Below are 19,617 nucleotides of genomic sequence, written 5' to 3' on the forward strand. Positions count from 1 at the left end.
GGATTCAATAAAAGTACAATAAATCTATGCACATCAGTGAAAATATGCATGTGTGTATGTGGCTGGAGTGCCACTTCCACAGACAAGCTCCCACTTCCACAGCTATAGCTCCCACCACTCAGGAGACACCAGTGGCCCTCCCTCCAATGGCATTGCAGGTTATCATGAGTTCCATGAACACACCCAGGAGTCCTGCCAATGTCCTCCACAAACATCATACTGCCCACCACCGAAGTGAAGGCTTTCATTTGGGAACAATTTAATCCTGGATTTTATGTGTTTCCTCCATCAGGTACATTCCAGTATTTCTTGGTCTCTCCATTGGTGTGGAATATGCATGACCCCGCCCACTGACTCTCTCTTAACCCTTTCCTATTCTTTACTATGGCACACAGCAAACAGAGGAATTGATAAGCAAGTTAACATACTAGAGAGGTTTGCGGAGAATTCTCCATGATTTAAAGGAGTTGTAGATACTGCACTCTGAATTCCACCAACAACGGACCTGGAAGTAACTTGGCACATAGAAACCCCATGACCAACAAAACATACTGGAGATCTTTGGAGAGATTTTTGGCGTTGTAGGTCACCTACATCCAGAGCGCACTATGAACCCAAACAATGATAGATGTGGTCCTAACTTGGCATGCATATCCAATATGCCCACATTTGAATACTGGTGGGTTTTGAGGGGAATTGGCCTGGATATTCTGGAGTTGGAGGTACTGGGATGTATAGTTCACCTGCAATCAATGAGCACTCAGAACTCCAGCAAAGATGGAATTGGACCAAACTTGGCATACAGAGCCCCCACAACCACCAAAATATACTGGAAGTCTTGTGGAAAATTCACCTTGATTTGGGGGAGTTGTAGTTCATCTACATCCAGAGAGCACCGTGAACCCAAACACTGATGGATCTTTACCAAACTTGGTACACATACCTGATATGCCAAAATTTGATTGCTGGAGGGGCTTGGGGGAACCTACCCTTCCTTGCTGGGAGTTGAAGTTCACCCACAACCAGAGAATCTGTGACCTCCACCGATGATGGACCTGGACCAAACTTGGCACACAGAACCCCCATTACTAACTCAACCTACTAACTCAACCTACTGAAGGCGTTTGAGGGGACTGATTCATCATAGTGGGAGTTGTAGTTTACCCTGCAGCCAGAGAGCACACTGAACCCCACTGATGATGCAACTAGAGCAAACTTGCCCAACATAACAAACTTTAACCACTGGCGGAGTTTTTTGGGCTTGATTGAGTTGTAGTTCACCCACAACCTTATGCATTTTGTACAATTAAAAAATGACTTTTTCAAATAACCCAGGCAATGCTGGGCACCCAAGTTAGTATTATAATATAATATAACAATCTATTCTTGAGCAATAAGGGTTTATTCCTTGCTGTTCTGAAGATGAATTCAAATCACAAGTCGTTTCCAAACCTTAAACATTGTCTGGTTTCATGAATTTCACGCCAACCAATTCTTCAAAATACAGAATAGAAAGCCAACACAGTCACACACAAAAAATCCAGTTTAATATTGACAAATCTCATACAAATGGGGGTTGTGGTCTAACCATATTACAGCTGCTTTGCCTTACACACTTTTTAATTCGTAGAAATCTCCCAAGAAACAAACATCCACCCACAGAGGTTTGGCTGAAAAAGATCGGAAAACTACAGAAGCACTGTTTTTATTTTATTCCAAAAAACATACGGAAACAACAGCATGAAACCCCACGAGGCTACAAAGAAGCATGTATTTAAAGGCTCAAAAAGAAAACTCTTTTTTCTTATTATTTAAAAAAGGGAATTAAAATGGCTCCAAAAAGAAATGTTTGACTATGAAATTAAAAAAGAAACAACCCAAGGAGGAACCAAACTCTTTCCTTTCCTTCCCCCCTCCCCTCTGCCCAGAAAGCCCATCTGCTATTAAAAAACAAAGCTCTCCCCCTCCTTCTCCTTGGATGTGCCTTAAGCGTTGCGGTCGATCCGGACGTCGATCTCCCTCCCGCGGAGCTGGATGCCATTCATCATGCGGCAGGCACGCTCAGCCACCTCGGGGGCCTCGAAGCGCACCACCCCGCAGCCCTTGGATTTCCCGTTCTCCATCTTGATGTCCGCATACAAGACGTGGCCTGTGAGCGGAAGGAGGAAGAAGTGCTCAGGCAGGATGGCATTGGCTTTCCAGGCCAAATGCCTACGGCCCGTGGGCCAGGCACAACCCTCCCTTGACTGGGACCCTGCCCTGGCCTCTCCACTGAGGGGCACCATAAGGTCGATATCTGTATTTACTTGTGTATATATGTATATACTAGGCTTGGGCGGTTTCGTTCGTTAATTTCGTAATTCGTTATTAATTCGTATTTAAATTAGCTTACGATCCAATATTGAGCCATGCAGGAATAGTGTGAGGAGTAAATTAGATTCGAAACAATTTTTTCAATTTATTTCGTAATTATTTCGTAATTATTTCCGCATGTCTGGTGCAAGTTTTATAGTTGTTGTTTGTTTTATCACACCAACAGTCAACAACAGAGGGAGAGGGAAGCTTCAGAAGTTTCCCCTGTCCCATCTGGAGGTTTTCTTAGCATATTGCACAATCGCGTCCGCCATTAACGAATCGATTCGTAATTTTACGAAATTTCGTAAATTTCAAAAATTTTAAAAGCAAAATTTTGGAATTCTTAAAAAAAACGAAACGCGATGGACCCCTAAAAACGAAGCGAGTTTAGAAACAATTTTTTCCGTTGTTACCCAGGCCTAGTATATACATGTGTTGTTGAAGGCTGTCATGGCCAGAACCACTGGGTTGCTGTGAGTTTCCCAGGCTGTCTGGCCATGTTCTAGACGCATTCTCTCCTGACGCTTTGCCCCCATCTATGGCAGGCATCCACAGAGGCTGAGGTGTGCTGGAAACTAGGCAAGTGGGGTTTATATATCTGTGGAATGATGTCCAGGATGGGAGAAAGAACTCTTGGCTGCTGGAGGCAAGTGTGGATGTTGCAACTGGCCCTGATGGTTTCCTGTCTGGAATTTCCCCATTGTCTGAGTGTTGGCCAGCTCACCATCCAACCAAGGATTTCCCCGGGTAGGAAGCAGCCAGGCTTTGAAGCTGCAAGGCTATTCAATATTTATCAAGCTGGCCAATGGCAATATTCACGCTTGTCTTAAGGGATCATAAACCGGCCCTCTGTCAGGAGGGCTTTGATTGTGTCCTCCTGTCTGGAGTTGGACTGGATGGCCCTTGGAGTCTCTTCCAACTGTAGGATTCTATGATATACCTATCATCTCTCACTCCCAATAATTTTATCTATTTCTATGGTATCCACGGTTGGGTGGGAAGGAAGGAACAAAGTATGTCTTCCTGTATTGCAGAATGGGGCTGGGCTGGATAGCCCCTGTGGGTCTCATCTAACTCTAAGATTCTAAGCTAAATTTATTATATATCTTTCTCGTCTCTATGTCTGGGTGGGCATCTGACAGGGGGGCTTTGGTTGTGCCCTTCTGCTCGACCTGGATGGGGCTGGATGCAGCCAGTGACTCACCACATTCATTGAACTTGTCCTTCAGCATCTTCCAGGTGAAGTCGAAAGGCAGCTGTGGAAGACAAAAGAGTCATTCATTTCCAGATCTTGATGCTTGGCCTCCCCTTCCTCCCAAGCAGGGCTCTACAACCTTTGCCCCCATCCCTCCACCCCAAGGCCTTTGGGCCTCCAACTCCCAGAAGCCCCTGCTTCCAGCTTGTCCAATAGCCAGGGATTCTGGTAGCAGAAGTCTCAAACACTTGGAGGACTGCAGTTGGAGAGGCCTGGATTAGATAGATGGATGGGTGGATGGATGGATGCATAAATGAGATGGGTGGACAGATACCTAATTTATCTAATCTATCTGAGAGTATAAATTAGAGATGGAAAGATTAGAGAGAGCATGGAGAGAGAGGGGGATAGATTGCATAGATATATGACAGAAAAGCAGATAGATTCAAAACACCTGGAGGGAGAGCCGAAGTTGTCCTGTGCCTGGATTAGATGAATAGACAGGACACATGGTTGAAGAGAGAGAGAGAGGTGGAGGGGACTCACGTTTCGGACGAAGATCTGGCAGGCCTTCCTAGCCATGCTGGCGCTGGGGGCCACAGTGGCCGAGGGAGGGACGGGCCCTCCACCTCCCATGGCTCCGGGGAAGTTCCCGGCGGCAGCGGCGAAGTTCCCACGCTCCATTTCCATGCTGCGGTCGTAGGTGTTGCCCATGGCCAGTCCCATCCGGTCCAGGCCGGCGCCGCCCAGGCCTTGCCCCATGGCAGGGCCCCCCATGCGCTCCATGCCAGTAGCTGCGGCAGCTGCTGCAGCCGCTGCAGCAGCCCCCATGCGCTCCAGTCCCATGCGGTCCATGTTTCCAGCAGCCAGGCCCATGCGGTCGAGGGGGGCGGCGCCCATGCGCTCCAGGCCGGCTGGCATGCGGTCCATGACGGGGCCCATCCCGGCCGGGACCATGCGCTCCATGCCCAGGCCCATGCGTTCCACGCCAGCCGCGGCCCCCATGCGCTCCATGGCCGAGCCCATGCGCTCCAGGCCGAAGCCCATGCCGGCAGCAGCGGCTGTGGCACCCATGCGGTCGAGGCCAGAGCCCATGCGGTCAAGGCCGGAGCCCAAGTGGTCTATGCCCAGCGGGGCCATGCGCTCCAGGCCTGAGCCCATCCGCTCCACACCCGAGCCCATTCGGTCCAGCACCAGGCCCATGCGATCCATCTCAGAGCCCACCCGGCTCTCCATGCCATGGCCCAGGCCGGAGGGAAGCCGCTCCAGGCCGGGGGCCCCCATGCGTTCCAGGCCAGGGGCCCCCATGCGCTCCATGGATGGGAGGCTGGCCCCACTGCCCCCACCTAGGAGGGAAGGAGGAAGAGCAGGGAAAGAATATATTGTACAATGTAAGACTCATCATCGTAATAATAATAATAATAATAATAATAATAATAATAATAATAAATAATAATAATAATGTTTTCATATGTATGTGTGTTTATCTATCCAATTTATTGTATTTTATGTTCAATTGTTTTTTAATTTGTTGTAGCCTGCCTCGAGCCATTAAGAGAGGCACCTAACAAATAAAATGTATCAATAATAATAATACATTTAATAATGTATTACATTTAATAATAATAATAATAATAATAATAATAATAATAATAATAGACAGTGATGTATCCAACTGATTCTACTTACATGTGCTTCCCAAATTATCATTTTGTAAAATATAATAGTAATAATAATAACAATGACTGGCGTATCAAAGTGGTTCAACTTACATATATCTACTATCTAGTATGTTACTAAAATTATCATTTCATAAAATATAATAGTAGTAGTAGCAGCAGCTAATACTGTGATGTATTGAAATGGTTCAACTTACATATATCTAGCATGCTCCTAAAATTATCATTTTCTAAAATATACAATAGTAATCTATACACATAATCAAAGTGAAAGTACATGTGTGTGTATGTGTGTGTGGCTGGGTGTTCACTTACAATTTTGTACAATTAAAAATGGCTTTTTCAAATATCCCAAGAAATGCTGGGTACCCAAGCTAGTAGTAGTAGTAGTAGTAGTAGTAGTAGTAGTAGTAGTAATATAATAATAATGTTGTAATAAGAATGTAATGATGATGTAATAGTAATAATAATAATAATAATAGGCCTCCAGTCCCATGGGGGGTTTGTTAGGAAGCCAAGGGATATGTGAGATATGCAATTGACTAGAGATTGGCCTTTAGACTATGGCTCTGGATGATGTGATTCATTGAAATATATTTTTATTATGGTCATTATGTTTTAATGTATAACTTAGGTTGTAACTGATGTGGTATGTGTTAAGGCACCATGGAGGTGCGATTGTAAGCTACCTTGAGTCCCCCACGGGGTAGAGAAAGACAGGATAAAAATAAGGTAAATAAATTAATAAATATGGAGGGAAATGCCACCTTACCAATTCCTCTCTCCAGTGAGTCCCCGAAGCTACGGGGCATTCCCATGTCGTTCCTGGGGAAGTCTCTTTCAAAACCGCCCCCAATGGCACGGTCCATCTCTGGAAGGGAAGGAGGGACATGCATTAGGCTTCGGACACAATGATCAAAGGGCCCAGTAAATGCCCTCTGATTCAAATCCCCACTTTGCCATTTCAGCCTCAGAGGAAGGCAAGCGGCCCCCGAGATGAAGGTATTTGGCTCATGCATTTCATCCCAAAACCTTCCTGGCCTTCTTGGCAGATTGAAGAAATGCAGCCGCTTCTTATTATATTTTGTTGTTTATTCATTCAGTTGCTTCTGACTCTTTGTGACCTCATGGACCATTATATTACTACATTACTATTATTATACATATTACACTACGTAACCAAATGTGACAAATGTTCTGTTCCTGGTTTGAGAGTGTTATTTCCTGTTTCATTGTGTGGTCCTGACTTTGAAAGTAGTCGTTATACTCCAGAAACTTTGTTTTGGTGGCTACCACAAACTAGATTGAATTAGTTGAGACTCAATGAGATACTCATTGAAAAACAATAGAAAAATGTGCCACGTTTTAATGATAGAACCAATTAGGAAATGACATGCGTAATTCAGGAACAAAAATCATGTTACATAGTGTAATATATTATAATATAATAATGATAATAGTAATAATAATAAAAGTTATTTTATAGTTTTGCATTGTGTGGTTTTAATAATTGGTTTGAATGTTTAGATGTTTTAATTTTATGGTTTTTAATGCATGTGTTTATTTTATTTGTGCATCTGTTTTTTGCGGCATTGAAGTTTTGCCTACTTGTAAGCCACTCTGTGTCTCCTTTGAGTGAAAGAGGGCAGGGTATAAATATAGTAAACAAATAAATTTATTTATTTACTTTGCTTATATACCGCTGTTCTCAGCCCGGGGGCGACTCACAGCGGTACATTTATATCCTGCCACCATCTCCCAAAAGGGACTTGGGGTTTACAAGCACGTAGTAGTGCAAAAAATATAAAATACACTAAAAATACATGTGACATACAGCACTGTCAATTTACATAAAACCAATAATGTATATAAAATAGTATAAACCCCTTCTAGTTACATAGAAATACCCAATAAAACAGAGCAATAACTGTAGATTAAAGTACAGCCGTGTCAGTGTCGGTCACATAAAGTGCACAAATAAATAATTAACTGATAATGTTTGAAAGCCTGCTTGAAGAGCCAGGTTGTCAAGATTTTTCTGAAAACATTTGAGTGTGGGGGCTAGCCTAATTTCACTGGGGGTGGCATTCCAAAATTGAGGGGCCACCACCAAAAAGGCCTACCCCTTGTCCTCACCAACCATGCTTGAGACAGTGGTGGGACCGAGAGGAGGGCCTCCCAGGCAGGTCTCAGAGTCCGTGCTGGTTCATAGAAGTTGCAGTCACAAAGATAGGCTGGACCCAAACCATTTAGGGCTTTGTGAGTAGTAACTTGCACTGTTAGGGTAATTGTGCCCGGAAACTCATCAGCAGCCAATGGAGCCGCTTTAATAGGAGCGTGGTATGCTTCCTATAAGCCGCCCCAGTAAGTAATCCGGCAGCTGACCTTTGCACTAACTGCAGTTTCTGAGCCATCTTCAAAGGCAGCCCTATGAAGTCTGGATGTAACAAAGGCGTTACATTCTGGATTTATTTATTTATACTATCAGAAGTAAACCAAGGGTAGTCAAAAATGTATTTTAAAAAACACAAAGTTTTAAAACTTAGCATTATATTAAAAGTCCTTTAACCAGAAGCTGGCCACTTGGGAGTGCCTCTGGTTTGTTACATTCTGGAGGTAACTAAGGCATGGACCACCGTGGCCAAGTCTGGCTTCTCGAGGTACGGTCACAGCTAGCTCACCAGTTTTAACTGTGCTAAGGCCCTCCCAGCCACCGCCGACATCTTCAGCATCAAGCGTCAGCGCTGAATCCAGGAAGACCCACAGACTGCGGACCTGCATCCTCAGGGGGAGAATGACCCCATTGAGCACAGGTTGCCACCCTAGACCCCAATTGGCCTTACGACTGACCAGGAGGACCTCTGTCTTGTCTGGATTAAGCCTCATCTTATTGGCCCTCATCCAGTCCACCACAGGATCCAGGAGGCTTCCTTGGAATTCGATGGAAAGGAGTAAAAGAGTTGAGTGTCATCTGCGTAGAAATTACACCCAACTCCAAAACTCTGGATGATCTCACCCAGCGGTTTCATGTGGGACCCCACAGGTCAAAGGTCAGGGATCTGAGCAGGTGTCCCCTAGCATCACAATCTAGGTGTGAACCTCCAGGAAGGAGCAGAGCCACTGCAATGCAGTGCCCCCAAGATCTGTTCCATGGAGCCGGTCCAGAAGGACACCATGGTCAATGGTATCAAAAGCCACTGAGATGGCCAAGAGAACCCAAAAGCACACACTCTCCTTGTCTAGCTCTCTGTGGAGGTCATCCACCAAGGCGACCAAAGCTGTCTCCGTTCCGTGACCAGGCCTAAAACCAAACTATGAAGGATCCAGATAATCAGTTTCATCCAAGAATCCCTGGAGCTGAGAAGCCATAATATAACGATATAATTATAATATACAATTACATTATAATATTATAATAAATATAATAATATAATATTTAATATAAAATATAATATAATGCAGGATGTCCTTTAGGCAAAGACAAATATTTTGCAGTTGAATCAACTTTCCCCATGTTTTTATGAAAGAACCAAATAGGAAATAACATTTATAACCCAGGAACAAAAATCGTGTTCCATAGTGTTCTTATCATAATTGTTATTAAACTGGTGGATCTCTCACCGCTTATCCGGCCAAGGTTCATTCCTGAAGGGAAGCGGCCCAAGTTCTCCATGCCACCAAAAGGGCCTTCCATCCCTAAGAGAGGAGGGAAAACATCACCAATTGATCATTATATCTATGTGGCACAAGCAAGTGAAGTGTTTTGTAAGCCCAGCTCTTCCTTCCACTTACCTCCCATTTTGTTCATCCCAAAACCCAAGTTTTCGATTCCCATGGCTAAAGAAAAAGGAAAACAAAAATGATAAGCAATGCTCCTGAGAGCTGCATACTTAGAGATAGCGAGGCCCTAACTTTCCTATCTAGTCTTGTAGTTCTTTGAATAAAGTATTTTATAACTTTTCAAAGCTTGGCTCTGCTTTGTAAATTGAAGCTCAATGGCTCTCCTGCTGCGCTCAGGAAGCTTCTGATCTGTGGAACTCCTGCTAATGCTGTTGTTGCGGCTTTACCTTTTACAATGCCTTTTTTCCTTTCTGAAGAACAGAAGTCAGTTTCCTAGATCTTAAGATTTTGCCTACGTTCCTATCTAGACATGCAGTTATTTGAATAAGGAGTTTTACAACTTTTCAAGCTTGGCTCTGCTTCTGTAATGGCTGAAGCTCAATGGCTCTCCTGCTCAGAAGCTTCTGATCTGCAGGACTGCTACTAACGCTGTGGTTGCGGCTTTACCTTTCTCAGTGCCTCTTTTACCCCCAACAGCAAAAGCTAACCAAGGGGAGCCCACCCCTGCACTCACCTCCAGGGCCAATATTGCCCATCCCCAGCCCTTTGTTCAAGTGATTGGCGTCAATGGGGATGCCTCCCGGGCCCAGGCCCATGCCAATCCCCCCGAGTCCGTCTGAAAGAGAATAATAATAATAATAATAATAATAATAATAATAAGAAACTTTATTTGTAGACCGCCCTATCTCCTCGAAGGGACTCGGGGCAGTTTCCAGAATATATGGCAAACATTCAGTGCCAACATGAAGACATATAAATCAATTAAATCAAAACAGAACACAGTGAACAATATAAAACAGCCTAAACTAATAACAAGCAAAATTAACCAAAAAAATAAAAACTTAAGTAACCCATACAGACATAATCGCATAGTATAAATTTAGAATAGGATACAACATCCAAAACGAACAGCTAAAACCTTGTAGAGAGGTGAGATGTATATTGAGATGTGTTGGTCTTCCTCCTCTCTGTTTACCAGAATGTATAGGTGGATTTTTAGCAACTTTTAAAGGCGAGCAGAGAAGGGGCAGTTTTTAGTTCTTTGGGAGGGAGTTCCAGCAGCGAGAGCGATCACAGAGAAGGTCTCCTCTCTCATTCCCACCAGCCACACTTGAGACAGGAGTGGGACTGAGGATAGGGCCACACCCATGGATCGCAGTTCTCAAGCCGATTTGTATACGGAGGTGTCGTTCTGAAATAGTCTGAGCCTGAACCATTTAGAGCTTTATAGATAACAGCCAGCACTTTGTATTTAGCCCGGAAGCAGACCGGCAGTCAGTGAAGCTGTCACAGCACGGGAGTTGTACTCTCATGGTACAGCTCTCCGGTTTAGTAACCTGGTCCCTTCCAACTCTATGATTTTATGACCGAACAGGAAGGCTACTCACGAGGAAGCTGCTGTGGCCGCTCAGGAGGGAAGTAGTCCCCTTTGGGCAAGGCCCGCTCGTCCTGGAAGAGACAGAAAACAAGGGCTTTGATGAAGGAAGAAAAGAGGAGGAAGGAGAATAGAAAACAGCCCAATACAAGGAGAGGGAATTATTGCACAGCCCATTTAACATTCATGCTCACCATCTTCACATGCATCGGCCTGTCGAACAGCAGCTGCCCGTTGAACATTGCTGGCACTTAGAGTCAAGGAGAATTCGGGAAAGACAGAGATTCCTACTGGATGCCAAAAGACATTCAAAACTCCAAGCAAAGGCTCCTGTGATGACCACAGCAGTCTTGCAAGTTTTTAATTGGCGACAATCATAGGTATACCAACATATTTATTTATTGACTGTATTTGACCCTGCTCTATCTCAACCCTGAAGGGGACTCAGCAGCTTCCAAACTGACAATAATTCAATGCCGCATTATGATATAAAAAACATACAAAATACATTGTGCATTTCAATACATTTAAGCAGTTAAAAACAAAGCACATAGTCCTGAAATCATAGACCATAGTAACATATTATATATATAGACTAGAATATATATTTATATATGTGTTAATTATATATTATAATACATTAATATGTTATATATTATTATGTTATAGAATATATTATATTATGATTATATTATATGTGTTATAGTAAAATATATTTTATATGTGTGTTATATTATTATAAATTGTAATATATTATATTATGATTATATTAATATGTTATAATATTAATAATATATTATATTATATGTGATAACGGAATATATATTTGTGTTATAATATTATTATATATTATAATATTACATTATAATTATATTAATATACATTATAACAGGGGTCCACAAACTTTTTAAACAGAGGGCCAGGTCACAGTACCCCAAACTGTTGGAGGGCCGGATTATAATTTGAAAAAAAAAAAGAATGAATTCCTATGCATACTGCACATATCTTATACACAATACAATAATTAAAATGAAGAACAATGTTAACAAATATAAACTTATTAGTATTTCAATGGGAAGTGTGGGCCTGCTTTTGGCTGATGAGATAGGATTGTTGTTGTTGTTGTGTGCTTTCAAGTCGTTTCAGACTTGGGTTGACCCTGAGCGAGGGCCGGGTAAATGATCTTGGAGGGCCGTATCCGGCCCCCGGGCATTAGTTTGAGGACCCCTTCATTATAATATCATTATAATCATTATATTTTATTATTATTATATTATACATATTATAATAAAATATACTATATTTATATAACAACAACAATGATAATAATAATAATAAATCTTTATTTATATCCCTCTTAAGGGAGATGTATGTATGTCCCTTAAGAATAAATATAGACCGTAAGTAAGTACATTTGCTATAGGTTTGTCTCCAATCAGGTTTGCCGGGCATTCTCTTATCTTGTCTACAATTAATTAGGCATTCTGCTTGGAATAATGCAATATATTTATTCCTAACATCACACCCACACTGTTTACCAGAGACTGGTCTCCGTGTGATGGGATTCTTTGGCAACAAACCGCACTGAGAGGGAAGGATACAGATGGCCTGGACGGCTTCGATTGCCTGCTCAAAGGTGACAGTGCCGATGCCGCGGCTCTTGCCGTCCTTGTCCTCCAGGATGTCAGCCCGGACCACAACCCCAGCCATGCAGAAGACCTCCTTCAGCTTCTTCCAGCCCACTTTGTAATCCAGCTGCAAAGGAGGCAAAGTGCCAGGCAGGCAGAGTGGGTTGGGGTGGCCAGCACTTCCTTCTCTGCTAACCTTCCCAGGCCCATGTCCTCCATTCACTCCAGGCTCTCCCTTCCTTTCCTATGCCAAGATGGTACTAACCCAGAGAATGAGCCCCTCCCCACTCCTCCCCAAGGGCCCATTAATAATAATATACTATATATACTATACTATTAGTATATTATTATATAATACATTATATACCGTATTATAGTACAGTATATAATCTAATCTATATAGTATGCTGTATATACTATAATATACTTTATTTATAACCTGCCCTACCTCCCTGAGGGGACCCATTGCCCACTCACGTTGGCCACAAAGACGGTGCTGCCCAGCCTTCCGGTCTGCAAGGCGTGGATGATTTCGTTGGGGATGTTGGGGTTGTTGAGGATGCTGGGGGGAATGTTGACCATCCCGGGTCCCCCGGGGCCTGGCCCCATCCCCATCCCGCTGCCGGAAACCACCATGGCCTTCTGCACGGCTCGCCGGACGTGTTCTCCATCAGGGTCCTGCCAAAATGCAAAGGTGGGTTACAATCAAGCAGGAAGCATAGAGTTTGAAGAGACCCTATGGGCAACCTAGTCCAAACCCCTGCCAGGGAGGAAAACACCATCAAAGCATCCCCAACAGTTGACCATGCAGCCTGTTTCAAAGCTTCCAAGGGGAGAGCTTCCACCAGACTCTAAGGCAGGGAGTTCTGTTGGAAATAGTAACCTCCCAAGCCTTTCACTATTGATTTGTTAATGTATATATTTGCTAACCTGCATTCTATGTGTATGTTGATTTGCCAGTTTAATTTACCTCTTTGATGTGGGAGGGGTTATAGACATGTGATTATACTGAGCATGTTCAGACTCGGGACTACATTTAGTATTCAGTCTGCTTACCACCTTATTGGAGGTGGATGAGTTTGCTTTCCACCTCAATGGAGGTAGATGCATGTGTTTGATCTTCAATAAAAGCAGGTTGCTGTTTTGGACTTTAATGGATACAGTATGACTTTTGCACTTCAGTGAGTACAACTATACTTAACCACTATGGACTATTAAGAATGATATCCTGTGGACTCAACACAGAAAAGAAACTGCATCCTATTTATAACTGGACCTCAATTTGAAATGTGCCTGTATGGTGAATTAATGCAATTAACAAGATACGTTATTTTTCAAAGAAAACAGTTTTTATTTCAGAGTGCATATTTAATTAAAAGGTTTCAAATGAGTGTTTCAGATTTCATCTTCAAAGAAACAACCATCCTCTGCTAACAAAATATATTTTGTAGTGGCATGTCTTTATCCTTGGCAGTTTTAAGACATGGCTCCTCAGTTTAACAGTTGAGTTACCTGTGTGCCATTACATGAATGCTTATGAATATCACTTGTTCAAAGCGTGGACTTCTAACAAGGCCATGCTTTTCTTAACTGGTGGTTTTCAAAAGGTGGTCTCCACACATTCATGGAGATTCAGATTTGATGTGACATCATTTTTACCTTTTCAATAATATGGTGCAGTTATTTCCAATAGCTTATGGAATTTCCAATAGGTTATGGAATTTCCAATAAGTGCCACTGCTGAATAGCTCTTACAATCAGGAAGTTCTTCCTAATAATGTTCAGGTAGATTCTGTTAGAGCAGTGTTTCCCAACCTGGGGGTCGGGACCGCTGGAGGGGTCGCAAGGGGGTGTCAGAGGGGTCACCAAAGACCACCAGAAAACAGTATTTTCTGTTGGTCATGGAGGTTCTGTGTGGGAAGTTTGGCCCAATTCAATCGTTGACAGGGTTCAGAATGCTTGATTGTAGGTGAACTATAAATCCCAGCAACTACAACTCCCAAATGCCAAGGTCTATTTTCCCCAATCTCCACCAGTGTTTACATTTGGGCATATTGAGAATTTGTGCCAAGTTTGGTCCAGATCCAACATTGTTTTGAGTCCACACTGCTCTCTGGATGTAAGTGAACTGCAACTCCCAAAACTCAAGGTCAATGCCCACGAAACCCTTCCAGTATTTTCTGTTGGTTATGGCAGTTCTGTGTGCCAGGTTTGATTCAATTCCATCGTTAGTGGGGTTCAGAATGCTCTTTGTAGGTGAACTATAAATCCCAGCAATTACAACTCACACAGGACAAAATCAATATCCTCCCCCAATCCCACCAGTATTCATATTTAGGTGTAGTGGGTATTTGTGCCAAATTTGGTCCAGTGTATGAAAATACATCCTGTATAACAGATATTTACATTACTATTCATAACAGCAGCAAAATTACAGTTATGAAGTAGCAATGAAACTAATTTTATGGTTGGGGGTCACCATAACATGAGGAAACGTATTAAGGGGTCGTGGCATTAGGAAGGTTGAGAACCACTGTGTTAGAGAATGCAAGCAATCAGTGAGTGCGTGTGTCATCTGCAAAATAAAGTGCATGAAGCCGATTGGTCTGGCAATGCACAGGGTGATGTCTGAGCCTGGAACTTTTGGGTACTGTTGCAATTTTGTTCAGGCTCAAGCTATGCACGTACAGAGAGAGTGAGTTGGAAGAGAGAAGCAGAGAGAAACAGGCTGATTTGCTTCTTGGCTCCTGAAAGGAAGATTTCTCATATGGACAAAGAAATACTATTTCAAATCTCTGAAAGGATATTTAGTGAGTTGAAGCTACTGAACCATGTATACATATGTGAAAGGGAGTCACAGGGCAGAGGGAGCAGGCTTGTTTTCAAGGGACTCAACAGAACCATGGATTCAAATGACAGGAAAGGAGATTCTGTGGCGTAATGTAAAATAAACCATGTGTAGTTCACATTTGATCAGCCCACACACTTGCCTTGCCAGGGAAAGACACGCAGATGAACAATAAAGAACAAGTAGCTTACTCTTCTTAATTCAGAACAACATATGCACAATATGTTCAGCTCTCATGACTCCTCTCAACCGTCGCTTCTGCAGTCTAAGCAGACCCAGCTCTTAAAGACGCTCCTCAGAGAGATAATCTACGGTCTCTGGACCTTTGATCCTTTTAGTCACCCTCCTCTGGACGCCTTTCTGCTTAGAGTCAGTATCCTTGAACTGAATTAGACCCAGGATTATTATTCAAAGCAGAAGAGAAGGACATCATTCCTTTCCTTGAACTCAGCACCAGACTCCTTTGGATGCAGCCTAGAATCCCACCAGCTTTTTGAACTGCTGCTTCATACTCTTGGCTCATGTTCAGTTTGCACATGAAATAACACTCTGTGACACGATTTTTGCTCCTAAGTTTATCAATGTCATTTCCATCCATGTTCAACATCTACACAAATGACCAGCCACTGCCAGAAGGGACAGAGAGTTTCATCTATGCTGATGATCGTGCCATCACAGCTCAAGCAGGGAGCTTTGAAATGGTTGAACAGAAGCTCTCCGAAGCTCTAGGTGCTCTTACTGCCTATTACAGGGAAAACCAGCTGATCCCCAACCCATCTAAAACACAGACATGTCCTTTTCACCTTAAGAACAGACAAGCATCCCGAGCTCTGAGGATTACCTGGGAAGGAATCCCACTGGAGCATTGCAGCACACCCAAATACCTGGGTGTCACTCTGGACCGTGCTCTGACCTACAAGAAGCAGTGCCTGAATATCAAGCAAAAGGTAGGTGCTAGAAACAATATCATACGAAAGCTGACTGGCACAACTTGGGGATCACAACCAGATACAGTGAAGACATCTGCCCTTGCACTATGCTACTCTGCTGCTGAGTATGCATGCCCAGTGTGGAACACATCTCACCACGCTAAAACAGTGGATGTGGCTCTTAATGAGACATGCCGCATTATCACGGGATGTCTGTGCCCTACACCACTGGAGAAACTATACTGTTTAGCTGGTATTGCACCACCTGACATCCGCCGGGAAGTAGCAACCAATTGTGAAAGGACCAAGGCAGTGACATCTCCAGCTCATCCCTTGCTTGGGTATCAGCCAGCACGTCAAAAACTTAAATCAAGAAATAGTTTTCTAAGATCTACAGAGACATTCGCTGGAACACCCCAGGAAACAAGAGCCTAAAAGTGGCAGGCTCAAACCCAGAACCTCAATCAATGGCTGATACCAAATGAGAGACTCCCCCTGGGCACACAGAAAACTGGGCTACTTGGAAGGTGCTGAACAGACTGCGCTCTGGCACCACGAGATGCATAGCCAACCTTAAGAAATGGGGCTACAAAGTGGAATCCACAACATGAAAGTGTGGAGAAGAGCAAGTCACTGACCACCTGCTGCAATGCAACCTGAGCCCTGCCACATGCACAAGGACCTTCTTGCGGCAACATCGGAGGCACTCCAAGTGGCCAGATACTGGTCAAAGGACAGTTAATCAACTACCAAGCTTGCAAAATTTGTGTTTTGTCTTTTTTTTTTTTTGGTTTTGTTAAAATTGTAATACAAATGTCTGGTTGCTCCTGACACGATAAATATAAATAAATAAATAAATAAATTTCCTAGCTGGTTTCATCAGCAAAATATGGAAAGGTTTATCAAACTGCAAAAACGTCACAACCCCTGAGGATGCCTGCCATAGATGTGGGTGAAACGTCAGGAGAGAATGCTTCTGGAACATGGCCAAACAGTCCAGAAAACTCACAGCAACCCAGTGATTCTGGCCATGAAAGCCTTCGACAACACATGCAAAAACTTGCAGTGGGACATCTTGCAGTACATTTTGCTTTAGTTTTTCAATGAGTATTTCATCATCGGGTCTCAATCCATTTAACCTAGTCATAGACCAGCATAAGAACACTGGGGTGCAGTCTCGTAAAAGCATAATACAGAAGAACCATTACAATCTAGGCTAAAAGCTAGTTAAGAGTGGCAATTTGTGTTACTGTGCATAAGCCCTACAAAGCTCCTATGCAAGGGGCCTACCTCCTTCACTTTCAGGGGCCTTCCGCTGAGGCTGTGCTTGTTGAGGACTTCTACCGCCTTCTTCATGCTCTCTTCCATCTTGAACTCAACCACGCTGCAGAGTGCAAAACACAAGGCCACATCAAATCAGTTGCCGAAGGGCCCCCGAAAAACACACTTAAAGCAGCGGTAAAGTGAGGTGTTGTTTACTTACGCACATCCCTGTCGATGCAGAAATGTTCCACGTCAGGTGGAGGAGAGCAGAGGGAGAAGAGGAAGGGGAAGAAAGACACAGTCAGTAAGCGACAACACACAACGACGAGATATTTCCAAACCACCGAGGTATCGGGATAATTGGGGTGAAACCTCTGCTGTGGAAACAACAGCTCAGCGGCCATGTCGTTATACACGCCGTCCCCGAGTTACAAACGTCCAATTCATAGCTAAGAACGGGGCTGAGACAACAGGAAGTGAGAGGACTCTTCCCCTCGGAAGGACCAGGAAGTTATTATCATGGGGAAAACGTGTCTCTACTGGAGCTTGATCCCCAATCCGTGTTTCCACAACAAGCCAATTTTTGCAAATTATCACAGAGACAAAAAGTGAGGGGAAATCGCCCAAACAGCAAAACAAACACCGCAGGGGTGTTCACCCTTCCCTATGAGATCCAAAACGATCCAGTGCTAATATACATACACACAGAGTGTCCATAAAATCTCAAATGTATTACGATAGCAAATAAAAAGACAAATATGTGAAGGTTATTATAAAATGTGAAGTAGCTACTGAAAGGTTTGGTTGCTTCATTTAATTCACTGCAATGTGGATGCCATGAGTTCCACGAAGGACATCAAGACAGTACTCAATTTTGCTGTAGCACACCTCATCAATGGCGACAATGGCATCAGCGCTTTCCCTTTAGGTCATAATAAAGAGGAATTAGATACACTCAGGCAGAAAAAAGTCCAGGGGACTGATATCCGGAGGATGAATGAGGGAGCCAGGGAATGGGGCCCTCTCTTCCAATCCACCGGCCTAGAAATGCAGTCCACAAGGTGGTGCACCATCTTGCTGGGAAAATGCGATGCGATTAAAAACTTTGATCCCCACCGAATTCCTACAACAAACCTGATGAAGATATCTCATCAATGATCTGCTCTTTCGCAGCTATCTGGGAAAGTTTTTAAAAACGGATTATAAGAATATTATCATACTGGGTGATTATGGTTAAAAATCAGAAGAGCTTTTGGACTCAAAAGTTGTAGATGGGAAATATTACAACTATTAATATTCCATGTATAGACTTGTATTTTGTACTAAGCACCCACCCAAAATTGAAGAAATTTTGTGAAATGACATTAACTAAGAAGATTGAGATGGGCTATAAAAAGGGATTGGTTATATAGAATTATATAAATTTGATGTGATACAGAAAGCGAGCGAGCATAAGAATGATAAAATGATATAAATACTAACTTACTAATGATTTAAATGCAAATTGTGGACTTTTCTTTGTAGATAATAATAATTTACAAAAAAGATTTAATGTGAAACAATCTGTTACGAAAAATCAATTCCCATTGAAGAAGAACTGGAAAAGGATATATGTAGACTAGGAGACAATGTGATAAGACACAAAAAGTCCACAACCTACGGACTTAAAATTAAAATGGTAACCAGTGGTAACAATTAAAAGTGGCCAGCTTTTGTGACGCAGTGCTCACCTGTCGTGAAAAACTGACATTATACACTTAAGGAAATTTTAACTGTATTTAATGGGATCTGTTTTTGAATGATCTTGTTATTGATATTGTTTGTTCAGTTCTACTTATTCTGTCTGATCTGTGAGGCGAAAGCCTTTTTATTCAAACAGACATTTAAAACAAGCCTAGCTTTAGCACAGTGGATTAACTGCCAGCTGCAGAAAGTCTTGCCAATCGAAAGGTTGACAGTTCACGCCCGGGTCGGGGTGAGCTCCCAGCCATCAGCCCAGCTTCTGCACACCTAGCAGATTGAAAACAGCAAGTGAGTAGATAAATAGGTACTGCTTTAAAGTGCGGAGGTAATTAAAAAGGCACCCATAAGGACATGCCAACCGTTCGATCGGGAGGTAGTCTACAGACAACAAAAAGCTTCTCGGCATGGAAGATGGAGCAACAGAACCCCCCACCTATTTGCCAGAGTCGAGAATAGCCTTCAGATGCCGGAGATGGAAAAAAAGATGGGAAGCCTTTACCTCTGTTTATCTATTGTCTGTCCTTGTCAATTATATAACGGCACTGACGGTTTGCCGTATGTGTACTGTAGTCCTCCCTGAGTCCCCTTGGGAAGATAGAGCGGAATATAAAGTATATTATTATTATTATTATTATTATTAAAGATGAAGGTGTTTTCAGATCTGCTGAGGAGGTGCTGTGGTTTTTAACTTTGGATATGTTTTGATGGATTTTAACTGAATTTTTAATGGCTGTTTGTGTTTAATTCTGTTTTAATTTTTGT

The 19,617-nt window shown here is 42.9% G+C and overlaps 1 protein-coding gene across 1 annotated transcript; it reads right to left on the minus strand.

The window, feature by feature from the left end:
• Positions 1–1,528: 1,528 nt before the first annotated feature.
• HNRNPM (heterogeneous nuclear ribonucleoprotein M) lies at positions 1,529–19,587 on the minus strand. The gene is made up of 13 exons (XM_060786147.2): positions 17,333–19,587; positions 17,140–17,233; positions 12,550–12,750; positions 12,046–12,199; positions 10,639–10,688; positions 10,458–10,518; positions 9,584–9,685; positions 9,022–9,066; positions 8,851–8,925; positions 6,002–6,100; positions 4,097–4,896; positions 3,560–3,611; positions 1,529–2,149 (listed from the first exon to the last, which is right to left on the minus strand). The coding sequence occupies exons 2-13, from the start codon at positions 17,215–17,217 to the stop codon at positions 1,986–1,988; spliced, it is 1,881 nt and encodes a 626-aa protein (XP_060642130.2). The 5' UTR covers positions 17,218–17,233; positions 17,333–19,587; the 3' UTR covers positions 1,529–1,985.
• Positions 19,588–19,617: the final 30 nt, after the last annotated feature.

Source organism: Anolis sagrei, chromosome X (genome assembly GCF_037176765.1).
Source record: "Anolis sagrei isolate rAnoSag1 chromosome X, rAnoSag1.mat, whole genome shotgun sequence".
NCBI classification, from domain to species: domain Eukaryota; kingdom Metazoa; phylum Chordata; class Lepidosauria; order Squamata; family Dactyloidae; genus Anolis; species Anolis sagrei.